General features: G+C 39.3%; 1 protein-coding gene across 4 annotated transcripts in view; it reads right to left on the reverse strand.

The window, feature by feature from the left end:
* Positions 1-18,159, reverse strand: part of CWF19L2 (CWF19 like cell cycle control factor 2) — a 134,705-nt gene extending 116,546 nt beyond the window's left edge. For 2 of the 4 annotated variants that reach the window (XM_055272973.2, XM_055272972.2), the window contains exons 1-4: positions 17,997-18,159; positions 16,294-16,404; positions 15,083-15,205; positions 918-1,028 (exon numbers count right to left, since the gene is read on the reverse strand). In XM_055272973.2, the coding sequence (XP_055128948.1) occupies positions 918-1,028; positions 15,083-15,205; positions 16,294-16,404; positions 17,997-18,101 (450 nt within the window). In that variant the 5' untranslated portion in view covers positions 18,102-18,159. Of the gene's footprint in view, positions 1-917; positions 1,029-15,082; positions 15,206-16,293; positions 16,405-17,147; positions 17,262-17,996 lie in introns of those variants that run through there. The other 2 variants (XM_063636475.1, XM_055272975.2) reach the window with 2 other exon arrangements.
* Between the last annotated feature and the right edge of the window lie 2,118 nt (positions 18,160-20,277).

A 20,277-nucleotide genomic window follows, 5' to 3' on the forward strand; every position in this document is an offset into this window, starting at 1 on the left:
GAACTCTACTCACTATAGAAGGGCCAGACAGAGATAACAGTACAAGGCTTTAGGGACATAAGGGGAAAGTGCCACTTCTTACCAACAATCAAAAACATGAAAGCCTCTAAGGAATGAGAATAGAGAGGAACACTCACTTTCTCACAGTAGAAGGGGAAGGGGGTTCTAAACATTCAGCAAACAGCATTACTGCCAAAATTATTCCTAAAGTATACTGTTTTCAAAGTCTAATTGTTCTCCTGAAGAAATTTTAATCATCTTTCATTTTCATATTCATTTATTCTCAAAAGTTGATACTTCTTTCTTTAAAATCAAGTGGTAGGCCAGGTGCAGTGGCTCACGTCTCTAATCCTAGCACTTTGGGAGGCTGAGGTGGAAGGATTGCTTGAGCTCAGGAGTCTGAGACCAGTCTAGGCAACACAGGGAGACTCCAAGTCTACACAAAATAAAAAAATTAGCCAGGCGTGGTGGCACACAACTGTGGTTCCAGCTACCAGGGAGGTCGAAGTGGGAGGATTACTCGAGCCTGGGAGGTTGAGGCTGTGGAGAGCTCTGATTGTGCCACTGCAGCCCAGCCTGGGCAACAGAGTGAGACCCTGTCTCTAAAATGAATGAAAGAGAGAAAGAGAGAGAGACAGAGAGAGAAAGAAACAGAGAAAGAAAGAAAAGAAAGAGAAAGAAAGAGAAAAGAGGAAAGGAAGGAAGGAAGGAAGGAAGCAAGCAAGGGAGGGAGGGAGGGAGGGGGAGAGAGAGAGGGAGAGAGGGAGGGAGGGGGATAGGTAGGGAGGGAGATAGGGAGGGAGGAAGGGAGGAAGGGAGGAAGGAAGGAAGGAAGAAAGGAAGGAAGGAAGGAAGGAAGGAAGGAAGGAAGGAAGGAAGGAAGGAAGGAAGGAAAGAAAATCAAGTGGCTTGGTTACCTTGATAATTTGGGTGTCATCTTTTTCTGACTTTTCATCTTTCACTTTCCAGGCTTTTTCCTTGTCAGGAGTCTGGGATGGAACAGCTTCAACCCACTCATCTTCAGAGCTCTAAGAACATTTAGCATAAGTGAAATTGTCAAATTTGCATACTTTGATATAAAAATTGTGTGCTGTTAAGTGGTAGAAATTCAACATCGTAGAAAAAAATTCTTACACTCAAAATTCTTATGAGAATTTTGTACTCCAATAATAAATCCTCCTTTTTTGCAAAATCCAATACAAATCCAATATCTTACAATGTATTACATTTCCCCTTTACAAAATGGCATTGAAATTTTAAAGAGCTGGGTGTGGTGGCTCACACCTGTAATCTCAGCACTTTGGGAGGCTGAGGCAGGCATATTACTTGAAGTCAGGAGTACAAGACCAGCCTGGCCAACATGGTGAAACCCCGTCCCTACTAAAAATACAAAAAAGTTAGCCAAGCATGGTGGCGCATGCCTGTAATCCCAGCTACTCAGGAGGCTGAGGCAGGAGAATCGCTTGAACCCAAGAGGCGGAGGTTGCAGTGAGCTGAGATCGCACCACTGTACTCCAACCTGGGCCACAGAGACTCCGTCTCAAAAAAAAAAAATTTTTTTTAAAGAAAAAACATATAAACCCACTAGTTTGAGTTAAGCCCACAAAACACAGCCAAATTATTTTTATTTTCTCATCCATTTATTATCAAGCCAAGAAAAGGCAAAAAAACAAAAATGGGAACCGCCAAGTAGAGACCTCACTTCAGCACAGAGCTTCAGTGCCTACCAACATCAAGTAGTTACTCCCATCTCTGCTTCACTAGAACAGGGGAAACAACACCCAGGTAAACGAGTTTGCTGTTTGCCCCTAAGTTTCACATTTTGAGATTTCCCTTGATCTAAAACTGCAGATAACATTACCTTCTTCAACACCCTCCTGAAGCTTTATACCAATTCCCATATTCTCAGCAAATGATGTCTTCTTTTACCTCATCAAGAAAACTGTGGCCACCTTATCTTCCTACCCACCACCCAACACATTTATGGCTGTGCCTATCCTTATTTCCAGTTAACTCCTCCTGTTTAAGGCAGATCTTGCTCTAAAGATTTTGATAACAACTCTTTCTGTTCCTTCAGGACTTTGCTCCATCAATTATCTTCTCCTCTCACGGCATCAACCAAAGATCCCTAATGGCCTAGAAATAATTTCAAGCATTTCTCACCCTTTTTTTTTTTTTTAAGGAGGGAAGGGGGACCTTCCTTGACCCTATATATTCCTCCTTTAACAGGAATTAATCTTCCAGCTTCCATTCTAAGATGAACTTCTTGAAAGAGTAGTCTACATGCACTGCCTTCACACTCTCACTTTCATACATTTTCTCAAAGCTCTACAATACATCTACTGTCCCCATTAATCTATTGAAACTTCTCCAAACTCACCAATGGCTTCCACTGTGCCAAACTCAACAAAACGTTTCAGTCTTCAGCTCTCTAGATCTCTCTGCTCAATACAACTCTGTTGATGACTCACTTTCCTGGCTTCTATGACACCTCTCAGCTCTCCTCCCACTCTGTTTCTTCTCCATTTCCTTCATGAACTCTTCCTCCTTTGCTCAGCCCTTAAATATCTATGTTATTTGGGGTTCCATTCTTTGCCCATGACATTTTTTAACGTCTAAACATTCCCTCTGGGCCATTAAATCCATTCTGATGGCCTGAACTACAATAAATTGTGCTAATATCTTTCAAATTTGTCTGACCAAAGATTCACCGACTAATTGTCTACTGTAGTTGGATGGCATGCTAAGCTCAGTAAGAATAGAAAATAAAGCCATCCTCTTCTTCTACAAAATCTACTCCTCCTTGTATAGTATTAAACTGAGTTATCTGGAACAACCAACCACCCACTTAAACCAAGTCAGAAACTCAGGATCATGTTACCTCACACATTCAAGCCTACCATTTTCATTTTTTAAATATTTATTAAATACACCATACAGTGAATACATGATTACCATACGAGCCTACCTCTATCCCTGGCCACTACTGATTAGTTGAAACGTAGGTACCTGATCCAATTCATATCAACCTGAGCCATTCCTCAGGAATCTGAAATCAGGTCTAAACAGGCTTACCTAAAACTAAGAAATGGGAAGGCATTGGGAGAGGCCATTTCTGTCATGAGAAATAGAAATCAGCAAAAAATTTTTAAAAACTAGAACTCAGGGTAGGGGAAATGAAAAATGGTAAGAAAATTGCAAAAACCATTCACAATTCTAATTCCAGCTATTCTTGAAGCCTAGCTGCATTCCTACATCTATATGTCTTATGAGAATTTTGTACTCTAATAATAAATCCTTTTTTGCAAAATCCAATTTATATTTAGTTTCTGTTACCTGCAACCAAAATACCAACTAATATTCTCTTCTTTGATCCTTAAAGTAGCACCCCAGGCCAGGTGCAGTGGCCTGTAATCCCAACATTTTGGGAGGCCGAGGCGGGTGGATCATGAGGTCAGGAGTTCAAGATCTTCCTGGCCAAGATGGTGAAACCCCGTCTCTACTAAAAATACAAAAATTAGCCAGGTGTGGTGGCGTACGCCTGTAGTCCCACCTAATTGAGAGGCTGAGGAAGGAGAATATCTTGAACCCAGGAGGCGGAGGTTGCAGTGAGCCAAGATCGTGCCATTGCACTCCAGCCTGGGCGACAAGAGCAAAACTCCGCCTAAAAAAAAAGTAGTAGCCCTAGATCAGATCTTATCTCTCACCTAGACAATTGATTCCAGGAGACCTAATTAATCTTCTGGACTCATCTTTCCTGCTCCCCCTTCTTTCTCCAACCCCTCACCCCAAATACATTTACAGTAATATAAAGGGAACATCTGACCACCATACTTCTCTTCTAGGGCTTCCCATCACAAAGACTGCTAGTTATTCCTCTTCTTTCCTACCAACAGAATCCCATTTTATTTGGAGAAGTAATGTACTTCCCATGCTAGAAAGTGAAGCCTTATGATCAAGTGTCCAATAAGATGTAAACAAAAGTATTTTATGGGACTTTCCAGAAGTCGAGTTAAGAAAAAAAAGAGCATCTTCTTTCCTGTTATCTGGACTAAGAGGCAATGCTGTAAGGATGATGGAAAAGCAAGACAATAGAGGCGTAGGTCCCAGAAGACCATACTAGCCCTAGACTGCCTACCTGACTTATTTCATATCAGAGAAAAATGAATTTCTATCTTGTATAATCAATGGCTATTCTGAGATTTTCTAATAAATGCAGCTGAACCCAATTAGATGATACATTCCCTACTGAATAAAGTCAAAGCTCTTGGTTTACAAGGCCCTATTAATTCTTACAGTTTCATCTCCATTCACCCCCTCCTCTTGTTTTATAATTTAGTACTATCAAATTGCTTATAGTTATATTTACATACTTACACACATACTCATGTTCATATTATCTCATACTTCCATGTCTCTGCTCTTGCAATTCCTTATGCATGAAATGCCAAGCACACTTTTATTTGCCTAATGCTTATTAATCTATCTAGTCTCAATTCAAGCATCATTTAATCAACAAGTTAGCAAATGAAATCCCTCTTAATACCCTGTACTACCATGGCATCATGTTGGATGGTATGCTAAACTCAGTAACAATAGAAAATAAAGCCAACATCTTCTTCTACAAAATCTACTACAAAATCATATTATTAATATTATGTATCTATTTATCCAATTAGGAAATGAGTTCCCCAAAGGTTTAAAAATATATTTTTATATTCCCCATGTCTAGAACAGTGTCTGGCAAAGAATAAGCATTTGATACATGCAAGCTGAAATTAAATGAAATGCCTTTTTCTACTCTTTCAATAGCACTAGTCAGAAACTTTAAGCAGCAACCTATACTCATTTTCACAATTATGCACTCACTCACCTTACCACTTCAGCAAAATTGATGCTCCCCATGCTACGACTTCAGTTCTCTTGCTAATTTTAGTTTCAATCTCCATTTTACCTTGAACTCATTAACCATCAAGCTTAATACGCCTCCTGACCTAACACAGCCTTCAGGGCTCTCCTTCTCTTGTGCAGCCTTCAGAATTAACCACACCTCTAATTCTATCTAGTGGTCAAAACCTAGAAGGTGGAACTAAGACAGAAAAGTGCTACCAGCAAAAATCAAGGGACCTTGAGGACTTCTGCTTCTGTCCTTGACAGTAAATGGCATCAAACTAGAAATATATACAAAATGGAATAAAAATGAAACTACAATCTCTACAGCTTTTTGTCTAAAGGCACTTTCTAGACTGTGGCATAGAGGGGTAACCCAAGCAGAACATGAAAATCTCACTGAGCAAAGGAAACTGAATTTGAACTTTGTGAAGGCTGAAACAAAAGTGCAGATGGGAAGCTACACAGAGAAAGAGTGCCAGAAATCTACTTAAAGGACCCCTGGAGTCTTTAAAGAAAGACCAAGCTGAACATGCTGAGGATGAGAGTCCACAAGGTCAGGCAAAGAAAAATTACCATGGAGAAAACAATTACCAAAGAGCTGTAAGCAGAACAATCCCTAGAGCTCACAAAGGGCTGGAAGACATTCTAGTTCCTGCCAACTAGAATAAAGAAACCTCGCTGAACATCCATGACAATCAGCAGAGAACCCACAAGGGTCATGCCTTAGTAGAAAGGCTAAACCAGTCCTAGAGTAAAGCTATTCTAGATGCATACAAACAAAACTAAAAAACAAGCCTTGAAAAGGATTAAGCTAATTCACAAGTAATTAACTGTATGCCAAAAGAAAACTCAATACTCTCTGAAGAAGTCAACAAAATCCAGCAGTCATAATATAACTTTCATAGGGTTCAGCATCCAATTAAAAGTTACTAGCCATGCAAATCAAAACCACAGTGAGATACCATCTCACACCAGTTAGAAGGCGATCATTAAAAAGTCAGGAAACAACAGGTGCTGGAGAGGATGTGGAGAAACAGGAACACTTTTACACTGTTGGTGGGACTGTAAACTAGTTCAACCATTGTGGAGGTCAGTGTGGCGATTCCTCAGGGATCTAGAACTAGAAATACCATTTGACCCAGCCATCCCATTACTGGGTATATACCCAAAGGACTACAAATCATGCTGCTATAAAGACACATGCACACGTATGTTTATTGCGGCACTATTCACAATAGCAAAGACTTGGAACCAACCCAAATGTCCAACAACGACAGGCTGGATTGAGAAAATGTGGCACATATACAACATGGAATACTATGCAGCCATAAAAAATGATGAGCTCATGTCCTTTGTAGGGACATGGATGAAACTGGAAAACATTCTCAGTAAACCATCACAAGGACAAAAAACCAAACACCACATGTTCTCACTCATAGGTGGGAATTGAACAATGAGAACTCATGGACACAGGAAGGGGAACATCACACTCCGGGGACTGTTGTGGGGTGGGGGGAGGGGGGAGGGACAGCATTAGGAGATATACCTAAGGCTAAATGACGAGTTAATGGGTGCGGCAAAACAACATGGCACATGGATACATATGTAACAAACCTGCACATTGTGCACATGTACCCTAAAACCTAAAGTATAATAATAAAAAAAAAGTTACTAGACATTCAAAGAAGCAAGCAAATGTGACTCATATTCAAGAGAAAAATTATTTAATTGAAACAGAACAGGAAAAAACAAGAGAGAATGAAACAGCAAACCAAGATTTCAACACAGCTATCATAAATATGTTCAAGGAAGGCAAAATGTAAAGATAATAAGGAGATAAACTGAAAAACATTAGAAAAATCCAAACGAAACATCTAATGATAAAAAAAAAATACAGTACCTGAAATGAATATGTCACTGGATAGGGATAACAGTAAGCTAGACACAGCAAAATAAAAGGCCAGTGGGCCAGGCGCAGTGGCTCACGCCTGTAATCCCAGCACTTTGGGAGGCTGAGGCAGGCAGATCACGAGGTCAGGAGATCGAGACCATGCTGGCCAACATGGTGAAACCCTGTCTCCACTAAAAACACAAAAAATTAGCTGGGCATGGTGACGAGCACCTGTAATCCCAACTACTCAGGAGGCTGAGGGACGAGAATCACTTCAACCAAGGAGGCGGAGATTGCAGTGAGCTGAGATCACGCCACTGCACTCCCGCTGGCAACAGAGCGAGACTCTATCTCAAAAAAAAAAAAAAAAGCCAGTGAACCTGAAGCTCACGACACAGCAATAAAATATACCCAACCCAAAGCATAGAAAGGAAAAAGGCTAGAAAGTGAACACAGGCTCATCAACCTGTGAGACATTATTTTAAAGAGACTACCAAAATGAGAGGGAACAGAAAAAAAACACTTCGAAAAAAGCCTGAAAGTTTCACATTTGATGGAAACTGTAAACTCACAAATCAAAGCAGCACAATGAACCTAAGGCAGATGCTACACTCTGAATGTTTGTGACCCCCACCAAATTCTTATGCTGAGATCCTGACCCCCAAGACGATGATAGTAGGGGGTGAGGCCTTTGGGAGATGACTGGGAATGGGATTAGTGCCTTTATAAAACATAGCCCAAGAGCACTCCCTTCTGCCATATGAGGTTAGAGTGAGAAGACAGCCATCTCTGAGGAACTGAACCCTCACCAGACACAAAATCTACCAGCGCCTCGATCTTAGACTTTCTAGCCTCCCAAACTGTGAGAAATAAGTTTCCGTCATTTATAATCCACCCAATTTGTTTTGGTATAGCAGCCCAAATGAACTAAGACAGCAGAATAAACACAAAGAAATCAATACCAAGACATATCACAATTGATTCACTGAAAAATAATAATGAAAAAAAAAAGCCCTAAAAGCATCCAGAATAAAAAGGCACACTAACATACAGAGAAAAAAGATTACAATGACTACAGAGTTCTCAATATGTACAATGCAAACCAGAAGACAATGGGATGACATTTTACAGTGCAAAAAGAAAACACTATCAACTTAAAATTCCTTATCTAGCCAAGTATCTGAAAAATGAAGATTGCTAGTAGGAACTTCTGAGTTTGTGGTAAAAGAAAAAAAGAATGAAGATGAAATAAAAGAAAATTCTCAAACAAAAGCTGAGAGAATACAATGTCTGCAAATCCATATTATAATACATATTAATGGAAGTTCTACAGACAAAAGGAAAATGGTATTAGACAGAAATTCAGACCTACATAAAATAATAAAGAATATCAGAGATGATAAATCTGTGGGTAAATATAAAAGACTTTTTTCACACGTGTAACTTATTTAAAAGATAACTGACTAAAGTAAAAATAAAAAGAATGTATGACATTAAAAATTATAAATAATGCAGGTTTATAACATATGTAGAAGCAAAACATATGACAACAATAGCAAAAAATATGGTAGGAGAAAAAGGAAGTATATTTTGGTGAAGGTCTAATTATAAAAGTAAAATTATATATTATTTGAAAATAGAGTATGGTAAGTTAAAATATGCATAAGACTTAAAGCAGTCATTAAAAATAAATAAGGTATACCTAATAAGCCTACAGCAGATGAAATGGGATGCTAAAAAACACTCAGTCCAAAAGACAGGAAAAGAAAGGAACAAAGGAAAAAAGAACAAACAAAAAATAGAAAAGGAATAACAACATGGTAGACTTAAACTCATCCATATCAATTATTATATTAAACATAAATAATCAGGCCGGGCGCAGTGGCTCACGCCTGTAATCCCAGCACTTTGGGAGGCCGAGGTGGGCGGATCACCTGAGGTTGGGAGTTCGAGACCAGCCTGACTAACATGGAGAAACCTCATCTCTACTAAAAATACAAAATTAGCCGGGCGTGGTGGTGCGTGCCTGTAATCCCAGCTTCTCGGGGGGCTGAGGCAGGAGAATCGCTTGAACCTGGGAGGCGGAGGTTGCGGTGAGCCGAGATCGTGCCATTGCACTCCAGCCTGGGCAACAAGAGCAAAACTCCGTCTCAAAAAAATAAAAATTAAAAAAAAAAATAAATAATCTAAACCAGTACTATTCAACAGAATTTTTCTATATCTATACTGTCCAATATAGTAGCCACATAAATTTGGCTGATATAATTTTAATGAATTTTAATAAAAAATTTAAAAGCCATATACAGCTAACAGATTAAAGAGCACAAAAAACATCTAATTGAAAAGTAAGAGCCTTGAGCCAAGATTGCACTACTGCACTCCAGCCTGGGTGACAGTATGAGATTCCATCTCAAGAAAAAAAAAAAGGAAGAAGCCAGATGCAGTGGCTTACGTTTGTAATCCCAGCACTTTGGGAGTCCCAGGTGGGAGGATTGCTTAAGGTCAAGACTTTGAGACCAGTCTGGGCAACATGGCAAAACCACATCTCTACAAAATATATATAGATCATAGGCTAGAATATAAAATGTCTCAAAAACTTTTTAAAAACTGAAATTTAGAGTATAATAAAATAATAATTAAATCCAAAGTCAATAACCAAAAAAACCTAATAAAATCCACAAATATCTGGAAATTTGAAAACTCATATATATATATCCTGGACGTCGAAGTGCACACCTGTAGTCCCAGCTTTTAGGAGGCTGAGGTGGGAGAGTCACTTGAGCCCGAGGGGTTGAAGCTACAGTGATCTACTGCACTCTAGCCTGGGCAACAAAGCAAGACTCGGTCAATCAATCAATAAATCAATCAATAAAATAAAAAAGAAGAAATTGATAGGCTAGATAAAAAAGCAAGACCCAATTATACACTGCTTACAAGAAATACACTTTCAATATATAAAACGATACATTAAAACTAAAGGAATTTTAAAAAGACGATGAAAACGCACAAAAAAAGAAAACTGAAGAGGCTTTATTAATATGAGACACAATAGACTTTAGACAAGAGTATTACCAAAGATAAAGACGAAAACTTCATAACAACAGTCAGTTCATCAAGGAGCTATGTACCTAATAAAGCTTCAAAATATGTAAGGCAAAAACTGACAAAACTGAAAGCAGAAATAGGTAAAATCCACAGAACAATTAAGAGATTTCAATACTATTTTCTCAGTAACTGACTGAACAGGTGAACAGAAAATCATTAACACTAAACTTAATACTATTAATCAACTTTCCCTAACTGACATTTATAAGACACTACCTAACAATGGCAGAATACATACTCATTTCAAACACACGGAATTTTCACCAAGATAGATCATAGGCTAGAAAATAAAATGTCTCAAAAACTTTTTAAAAACTGAAATTATACAAAGTATAATAAAATAATAATTACATTCAAAGTCCCTTCCTTCCCTCCTTCCTTCCTTCCTTCCCTCCCTCCCTCCTTCCTTTCTTTTTCTTTTTTTGCGACGGTCTCCCTCTGTTGCCCCGGCTGCAGTGCGGCGGTATGATCTCAGCTCACTGCAACCTCCCTGCCTCGGGCTCCTGTGATTCTCCTGCCTCGGCCTGCTGAATACCTGGGATTGCAGGCGCACACCACTACGCCTGGCTGGTTTTTGTATTTTTGGTGGAGAAGGGGTTTCGCCATGTTGGCCAGGCTGGTCTCCAACTCCTGACCTCTAGTGATCTGCCCGCCTCGGCCTCCCGAAGTGCTGGGATTACAGACGGAGTCTCGCTCACTCAGTGCTCAATGTTGCCCAGGCTGGAGTGCAGTGGCGTAATCTCAGCTCGCTACAACCTCCACCTCCCAGCCGCCTGCCTTGGCCTCCCAAAGTGCTAAGATTACAGCCTCTGCCAGGCCGCCACCCTGTCTAGGAAGTGAGGAGCGTCTCTGCCTGGCCGCCCACCCTCTGGGACGTGAGGAGCACCTCTGCCCGGCTGCCCCATCTGGGAAGTGAGGATCGCCTCTGCCCGGCCGCCCAGCCCATCGTCTGGGATGTGAGGAGGGCCTCTGCCCGGCCACCCCGTCTGGGAAGTGAGGAGCACCTCTGTCCGGCCGCCCCTTCTGGGAAGTGAGGAGCGTCTCTGCCCGGCTGCCCCGTCTGGGAAGTGAGGAGCGCCTCTGCCTGGCCGCCCGTCTGGGACGTGAGGAGCGCCTCTGCCCGGCCGCCCATCGTCTGGGACGTGAGGAGCGCCTCTGCCCGGCCGCCCATCATCTGGGACGTGAGGAGCGCCTCTGCCCGGCCGCCCATCGTCTGGGACGTGAGGAGCGCCTCTGCCTGGCCGCAGTGCAACCTTCCAAGTGTGAAGTGACAGCCTTCGTTGTAGAATGAATGAAGACACTGGCACTGATTATATAACACCTTGGCAGCTATCTCAAGTCGTTGATGGTGGAGGTATTGGAATTATAGAAGAAAGCAAACACACAAATTTGACTAAAGGTGATTTTGTGACTTCTTTCTATTGGCCCTGGCAAATCAAGGTTATTCTGGATGGAAATAGCCTTGAAAAGGTGATATATATATGAACGTATCTGATTTTTTTTCCCCGTATAATTCTTACTTTGTGCATTTGATATTCAGTTGTGTTTGTAATAACGGAAAAATAAAAGCATATATAAATAAATAAATTCAAAGTCAATAACCCAAAAAAAAACTAGAAAAATCCACAAATATCTGGAAGTTTAAAAACTCCTATATATCCATCAGTAAGAAAAAGTAAAGTAAAAAATATTTTAAATGGGACAGCAATGAAAATATAACATCAAAGTTATGTAGAGATACAACAGTGCTATGAGAAAATTTTATAAAATAAATACACATTAGAAAAGATTTCAAATCAGTGGCGATATATTCATCTTAGAAAGTTAGAAAAAGAGCAAATTAAACACAAAATAAGTATTCACAAAGAATAAATATAGTTTAAATCAATGAAATAGAAAACACACAACCAGAGAAAATTCAAGGAAACTAAAAGGCAATAAAGGAAGATTAATAAAATTGATAAGCCTCAAGATAGACTGACAGAGGAAACAAACAGAAAATAGAAATTACCAAAATCAGGGATGAAAGAGGGGATGTCACTATGGATTCCATAAACATTAAAAGAACAAAGGAAATATTACAAATAACTTTATGACAATAAATTTGACAATTTCTATGGAATAAATTCCCAGAAAAACCGAAATTACTAAAACTAACTCAAGAATAAACAGAAAATATTTAACACCACTATTAAAGGAATTAACTCCGTGGTTAAATCCACTCCACAAAGAAACTCCAGGACCAAACCGTTTCACTGGCAAATTTTAACACTTATAGACGCAGAAAAAGCACTTACCGAATTCAATACTCATTCAAGATACAAACTCTCAGAAAACTAGAAATAAAATATCATTTCCTTAATCTGAAAAGGCATACATGAAAGTCCCACAGCAGACATCATGCTTAAATGTAAAAACCTGAATGCTTTGCACCTAAGATAAGGAACAAGGCAATCATGTCCACTCTCACCACTTCCATTCAACACTACTTTTAAGTCCTAGCTACAAAGGCAACAACAATTAACAAATAAAGCAGGCACAGAGATTGAAAAGAAAAAAGTAAAAGTCTTTTTCACACACGACATACCATTTACCTAGAAATCCTAAGAAATCTACTAAAAAGGCTACTAACACTAGTATTAGTAATTTTAACAAGGTGACAAGAGGCAAGGTAAATATATCAAAAGCAGTTTTTTTTTCACTTTTTTCTTTTTTTTCTGATCCTAATGTTTCAAATCACTTCTATAATTATATACTAGCTGTAAACACATTTATTTTAAAATTCCATTCACAATAGCACTTCCAGAAAACAAAATGGAAAAAAATATAACAAACGACATGTAAGATCTCTACACTAAAAATTTCAGAACATTGTGAGAAAAATCAGACATAAATGGATAGGGAGATGTACCAAGTGCATAATGGATTGAAAGAATATTTTAACATATCTATCTCCCCAAATTCCTTCCAACAGGGAAAACTCAGCCTTTCCAACAAATGGTGCTAGAAAAACTGGAAATCCATGTGGGAAAAAAATAAACTGACACTACACAACATAAATAAAAATTATTAATGGATTATAAATACGCAAAAAAGCCAAAGCTATAAAACTTCTAGGAAAAAAAAAAAAATAGGAGGCCAAGCATGGTGGCTCACACCTGTAATCCCAGCACTTTGGAAGGCTGAGGCAGGAAATCACTAGAGCCCAGGAGTTCGAGACCAGCCTCGACAATATAGTAAGACTCCATGTCTACAAAAACAACTTTTCTGTACTACATCTGTAGTCATAGCTAATTGGGCTGCTAAGGCAGCAGGATTGCTCGAGCCCAGGAGTTCGAGGCTGCAGTGAGCCATGATGGTGCCACTGCACTCCAGTCTGTGCAACACAGTGAGGCTCTATCTCTAAAAACAAACAAACAAAAAACAAAAAAAACTTAATAATAACATAAACATAGGAGAAATCACCATCTTGAGGTGTGCAAAACTTAGGATACCAGAAGTACTAAGAAAAAATGATGAAAAACAAAAAAGAAAATAGTAAATCAGACTTCATAAAGGAAGACACAGAATGCCCTATGGGGACTTAAAATGATGCTCTACATCCTTGTTCTTCAGGGAAATACCACACGAGATATTACACAGTAGAATAGCTAAAAATTACAAAGACTGACAATACCAAGTACTAGCAAGGATGTGGAATTCCTTGGTGACTCCTAGTGCTAAACTGGCCTCAGAGCCAATGGACGGGTGGTTGGGGGGCAACTGGGGTAGCTAAGGGAGTACTTGCACCACCTCTCCCCCAACCCCAGGCTGCGCATTGTGCAGCTCCAAGAGACCCTGTCCTTCTGCTTGAGGAGAGGAGAGAGAAGAGTAAATACAGGACTCCATCTTGCATCTTGGATACCAGCTCAGCCATAGCTGGTATCCACTAAAGAGCCCTTAGGCCATGAATAACCAGCACCAATAATCAGGTACTACACTGTGGCCTTCACTGTGTATCTGAGACTTGCTGGATTCAGGTGAGACTCAGCACAGTCCCAGCTGTGGTGGCTATGGGGAGAGCCTCCTTCTGCTTGAGAAAAGTAAAGGGGGCTCTGTCTTGCGCCTTAGGTACTAGCTCAGCCATAGGGTGGTAGAACACCAAGAGGGATCTTGGGGTCCCCAGCCCCAGGCCTTGGCTCTTGGATGGCATTTCTGGATCTGCCCTGGCCCGGGGGTGCCCACTGCCCTGAAGGGTGAGTCCCAGGCCAGGCAGCTGACTGAAGAGTTCTTGGGCCTTAAGGGAACATCAGTGGTAGCCTGCCAGTACTACCTGTGGGTCTATGGTGGTAGCTACAGGGTGAGGCCCCTCTGCCTGTGAAAAAGTGAGGGAAGAGTGGGAAGGACTGCCATTCATGGGTTGAATGCCAGCTCAGCCACAGTTCAGTAGAACACCAGGTACAAGTCTAAGGTTTTTTGACGCCAGTACCTGGGTCCCTGATGGCACCTCTGGACCCACCTCAGGCCTGGGGGAACTTGCCACCCTGAAGGGAAAGACACAAGCTTGGCTGGCTTCATCACCTACTGATTGCAGAGTCCCAGGGCCTTCAGTGAACACAAGCTGTAGCCAGGTAATTGTTTTTTTTTTTTTTTTTTTTTTTTTTTGAGACGGAGTCTCGCTCTGTCACCCAGGCTGGAGTGCAGTGGCGCAATCTCGGCTCACTGCAAGCTCCGCCTCCCGGGTTCACGCCATTCTCCTGCCTCAGCCTCTCCGAGTAGCTGGGACTACAGGCGCCCGCCATCGCGCCCGGCTAATTTTTTTGAATTTTTAGTAGAGACGGGGTTTCACCGTGGTCTCGATCTCCTGACCTCGTGATCCGCCCGCCTCAGCCTCCCAAAGTGCTGGGATTACAAGCGTGAGCCACCGCGCCCGGCCGCCAGGTAATTGTTATAGCAGGCCTTGGGCAAGATCCAGTGCTGTGCTTAGCAATAATTCCCAAATCATATCCCTATCCTCTTAAACTTTCTCTGAAATTCAAGATCAACATTTCCAATATTTTCTGGACATCTCCAAGTAGATGTCTCCCAGATGTTTTCATATCATAACTAGTAATATATTTTTTAAGTTTTCTTGTATTTTAACTTCCCATAAGTTATACATTCAAATAAAATGTTCTCAAATAACTGCTGTGATTAATTTTAGTAGATACTTACTGATGAGCTATCAGATGACTCATTGTTTTTTTCATATTTCTGTTTCTTGCTCTTTTTTTTCTTTTCTTTCTTTGCTTTTTTTGAATGCTTGTCTTTTTTCTTCTTTTTCTTCACAGAGTGTTCCTACAATCATTTTGAACAGGCAAGAAAAGAATTTAATTTCATCTTAATTTAAAAGGATGTATTTTGAGAGAAAAAAGATCCACATTCTAAAAAACTTTCAATCTTTGATGAAATAAGACCAAGAATATGTCTAAATAAATAAAATCTTTCAGGAAATCTTAACACATCTTCTATAATATATGCACTATAAATAAATCATATAACTGGGACTTCTTACCAGAAAAATACTGGGGAAATTTTGGCTTTATTTGTAGATTAATATAACAAATATAATCAAATAAACACATATATACACAAACATGTATACATATGCATCTATATACACACAAACACACATACATATAATATCCCTCTATGGTCTCCCCAAAAATTTATACAAGACTATTAGGCCATAAACAACAAGATAGCACAAATTAAAATTACAGGAAGAGGCTGGGGGAAGGAGCAAGGATAGGGAAAGGGAAGATGTTGATCAAAGAGTACAAAGTTTTCATGACACTAGAAATTAAGTTTTAGTGATCTATTACTGATGACCACAGTTAATAATAATGTATTATCTATTTCAAAGCCATTGAAGAATAGACTTTTAATGTTCTCACCACAAAAAAATAAGTTGATGAGGTGATGGATATGTTCATTAGCTTAAATGAATCTTTCTATAATGTATACATAGATCAAACCACCACATTGTACCCCATAAATTTACACAATTATTATTTGTCAATTAAAAATAATTTTTAAAAAAATTATAGGAAAACAGGCTTGAGACCTAAAAAAATAAAATAAAATAAATACATAAAGCTTAAAATGCATAAATTTTTAGGCCTATAAGCTTGCTATAGTGGGCCACAAATTTGAAGCTAAGTCTTCTACTAGCCAACTCGAATAACAAAATTTGAGTCATAATGTCCAAAATATTACAGTATCTTACTTCTGCCAAAGAGATGAAACTATTAGCAATGCCAACTATGTGATATTCATTCTGTAACTTACGAAAACATTCTATAAAATTATTCCTCCAATATTAACTTGAATCAGTGCAAAAAAGGACAGATATCCTTACATCAAGTAAACCTGTTAGTATTCACCTGTGAGAATTGTTCGATTCGCTCATTCACATCAGGTAGCATCCATGTATCCTCACCCCGAAGTCGCTTAAGTTCTTTACGCCTTTCTTCTTTTTCAAAATTGGCTTTAGCCTACAACCAAAGAAAAAAAAAGACAAACTGGCAATTGACCCAACTGCGTTTCACAAAAAAAGGAAAACAAAAATCTCTGTCATTTTTATATAAAAATATCCACTCATGAATGAATGTCTATTCCTTGGCAGGAATTTGCTTCTCCAGTGTAAAAAAAAAAAAAAAAAAAAAAAATTAAAAAACAAAACAAAGCAAAAATATCTCCTTCTGCATTTCCAATCTCCAGTGATTTGAGTTACCAATCAGAGAGAATCCAGGGACTGAGTCCAGGCCCTCCCCTCTCTCTAGCTCCCTACTTCAATATGACTTGGAATCCCTTTTCCCTTCACCATTCCCATCGCTACTGCCTTAGACTTTTGCAACAGTTAGACCTCCACGCCTTCAATATGCAATGCCTGTAGCCCCAATACCCAGCCCCAAAAATGCCTCAGGAAGAATCATCTTTGTAGAAACAAAAGATCATACTGGTAATTTTTATCCATTCTTCAATATAGTCAAACAAAGCAAGTTTTTCCTAGGAAATCTTTCCTGCCCTTTCTTTCCCTGTAACTCCAAAGCTGAGTTTGGTCCTTTTCAAATTCTATGCATATCTCTACTATAAGATTTATCTCAACGTACGAAGCTTACTCCCTCCAAAAACTGCTGGAAATACCAAAGAGAAAAGAATGAATAATATATACACACACACACACGCACACATTACATATGTTGAAATTAGGAAACAATACCAACATTTCACCTACCCAAGACTAATTGCCCACTCTTCCCCTTTAAAACCTGGCTGTAGTCATTTTCTCTTTAGACTCTCCTCTCCCTCTTCTCTGCTGGCTCCTTCTCATTTGCATTTAAACTTGTTTAAAACTCTTCCAACTTAAATAAAAACAAAAACACTCGCTGAATTCTCTGTTGCTCTCCAACTGCAACTTTTCTCTTTCGTTGCCACACTTCTTACATATTGAATAGATTGTTAGATAATTCAGTAGTTTACTTTCTCCATTCTTTGTATGTTACCTCTATGTATCTGAAGTTTAGTGAGAAATACAATGTTTCGCGATCTTTTGTGACATGCTAAACATACTGAGATTCGTGTTAACTTTTGTTTGGATTGTTAAGAGCTTACAGTAAGTCTGGAATTGATACCAATACAGACAGGAGAAGGAAATGTCAAACTGGGTCTATTCAAGTATGACTTGAACATGTTTCTGAAAAAGGAAAATTTCATTTCAGATACAGCAGTAGCAATGACTGAGGCTGCGAGACATGCTGGCAGAGTCCTTAAAAGCCGCAGGGGACTTACAAAGTGTGCAGTCCGAGTGATAGAAATGTACAGAATGGGTAACTTAAAAGGTAAAGAAACTTGGAGAAAAAGAGACAGACCTCCCTGAAAAGAGAATTAGCAACTGGCACCTGCCGGAACATCTAAAAAAACGATAGCTACAAAAGGATTTACCGGCATTGCAAAGGGAGACTTTACCCAAATTAAGGTGAGATTCACTACTGACGAGGTGAGGGAAGCGGTGAGTGGGCTAGCTTTCGGGAACCCTCAACTCCCACAATAATAAATAACTATAAAAGCCCCAAAACAGAGGTACCTGGCGCAACACCTCGGCCCTGGCATTCCGGGTCTGTTCTTTCCGCTCTTCGATACTCTTCGCACTTTCAAATCTACCACTAGCAGCCGCCATACTTGTTGCCATCGTAAAGCTAAGAAGCCGTAGGGAAATTCTAGTTTACGACGGTCGTAATTTAACAAACAAACCGGGACTTCCGGACCCGAGGAAGGAGGAGCACGGCTCCACCAACAGGGCATGCGCACATCTGAGGTCACTTACGGTCCGGGTTACTGCAGCCCGGATTTTTAAGACTCGAAGGGTTGGTGGACGGTTTAATTCGGGTGTTGGGTGCGATTGTGAGCAGGATTAATGCCCGTATACATTTATTATGCATTTTGCACTGTATTAACAGCTTTCTCACCAATTCGTCTTAAAATCACCGGAGTAAGTTACAAGCTCTTGGAAATTAAGTTGGTACCTCTCAAAAGTTTTCTGCCGAAGTACGCTTTGTCGCCAGAGCATATTTCCCTGTGCTGGAGGAATGGGATAAAGGGCGGCTGCCAGAAAGGTAGTGGAAGCTGGCAGGAAAAAAAGAATTGCCTTGAAGATTCAGTGTTTTGTTTTGGTGGATTTTATTTAATATATGAAACACTCATGTGAATTTTGCATTGCACTTCACAATTTACCCGTGCTTAACTTGTTAGAAGTTTACATTATATTTTTTCCTCTAACCTCATATTATTTACTCTTACTTATCCATCCAAGCATTTTTCATTACAGTGGGCAGTTACTTATTTATTCGTGCGGGGATTTCTTTGTTTTGTTTTACGAATGTATCGCCCAAACATAAAACTTTTAAGTTCAGAAGAGTAAGACATTCTAAGGTGATGAAGTGCTTTGAGAATATAAGACACTAAGCTTACATTTACAAGAAGAAGAAGGCTGGGGAATTAATTATAAACGATACCTTAAAGACGCTATAAATAATTAACATAAGCCAGGTTGAGGTAAATACTCTTTCTCTTCAGTTTTCATAAAATTTAATGTGTGTTTGCAAGAAGCTTCCAAGAGTTTCTACATTCACTACCATTCTTGACAGTCTGAATCTTGAGCACACAATGCCTACTTGTTTGATATGCAATAGAAAGTATTCATTTTATTTTAAAATGTAATTTACTAATTGACCTTGTAATATTTAATCAACTGACTACATTGACTGATTTTTGTCATAACTAGCATCAACGTCTTCTCAGATTCTCTTGGAATTCAGAAAAACATCCATTTCACTGTTTTGCATCAATTCAATAAAAATAAACTGTGATTATATTAGAAACGTGTGTGTTTTAATCAATTCAGGCTGCTATAACAAAAATATTATACAATAGATGGCTTATGAATAACAAGTATTTCTCACAGTTCTGGAGGCTGGAAAAGATCAACATGTTGGGCTATTTGCTGTCTAGTGAGGGTGTCTCCTGGTTCCTAGAGGGCAGTATTTTTGCTGTGTCTCATATGGCGGAAAGGGAGAGGGATCTCTCTAGAACTTCTTTTATAGGAATTCATGAGGGTGCTGCCCTCATGACCTAATCACCTCCCAGAGTCCCTACCTCCATATACCAGCACATTAGGGATTAGGTTTCAACATAAGAATTTTGGGGAAACAAACATTCGGTCTAGAGCAATGTGCAAAGTTATATGAAGAAAACTTTAAAATCTTGCATAAGCTCCCCAAAAAGACTAGAATGAATGGAGAGGTATACTATGTGCTTAAAGAAGACAACATCATAAAAAATCATTTCTCTATAAATTAACTTGTAAATACCATGCAATACAAATAAAATTGCCCAAAAAAAAAGTTGGGGTTAGAGAGGGTAACTAGATATGTTAAAATAGAAAAAAAAAAAAAAAAAGGAAAGAAAAAGCAGATTATTTTGCCTACGTTTGCATTTGGCCACACCTAATGCAAATCCAGTCACATGGCTTAATCAAATAAAGGATAACGTAACAAGGAGCCTCAAAGTAACTGGTCTAGGTTTGGTGCAGTTGCTGAAGGAGCCAAATTGTTTATCCTTTTTCGCTTTGTTGCAGTCTGTGACTTTAGTCTTTGTAGTCACAAGCAGGGTATCCCTTCTTTCACATCTGTTCATGGCATCCGATAAACACAAGAATAAAGAGAAAGGACAAAGGGTAAACGTTGTTAGCTAAGCTGGCCTTATTTTTTAATAGAAAAATGATGGCTTTTCCAAAAGCCTAGTTCAGTTTCTTTCATTTAAATCCTATGATCCAGAAATAGGTCAGATGATCACAATTAACTACAAAA

This window comes from Symphalangus syndactylus, chromosome 3 (assembly GCF_028878055.3).
Source record: "Symphalangus syndactylus isolate Jambi chromosome 3, NHGRI_mSymSyn1-v2.1_pri, whole genome shotgun sequence".
NCBI lineage: Eukaryota > Metazoa > Chordata > Mammalia > Primates > Hylobatidae > Symphalangus > Symphalangus syndactylus.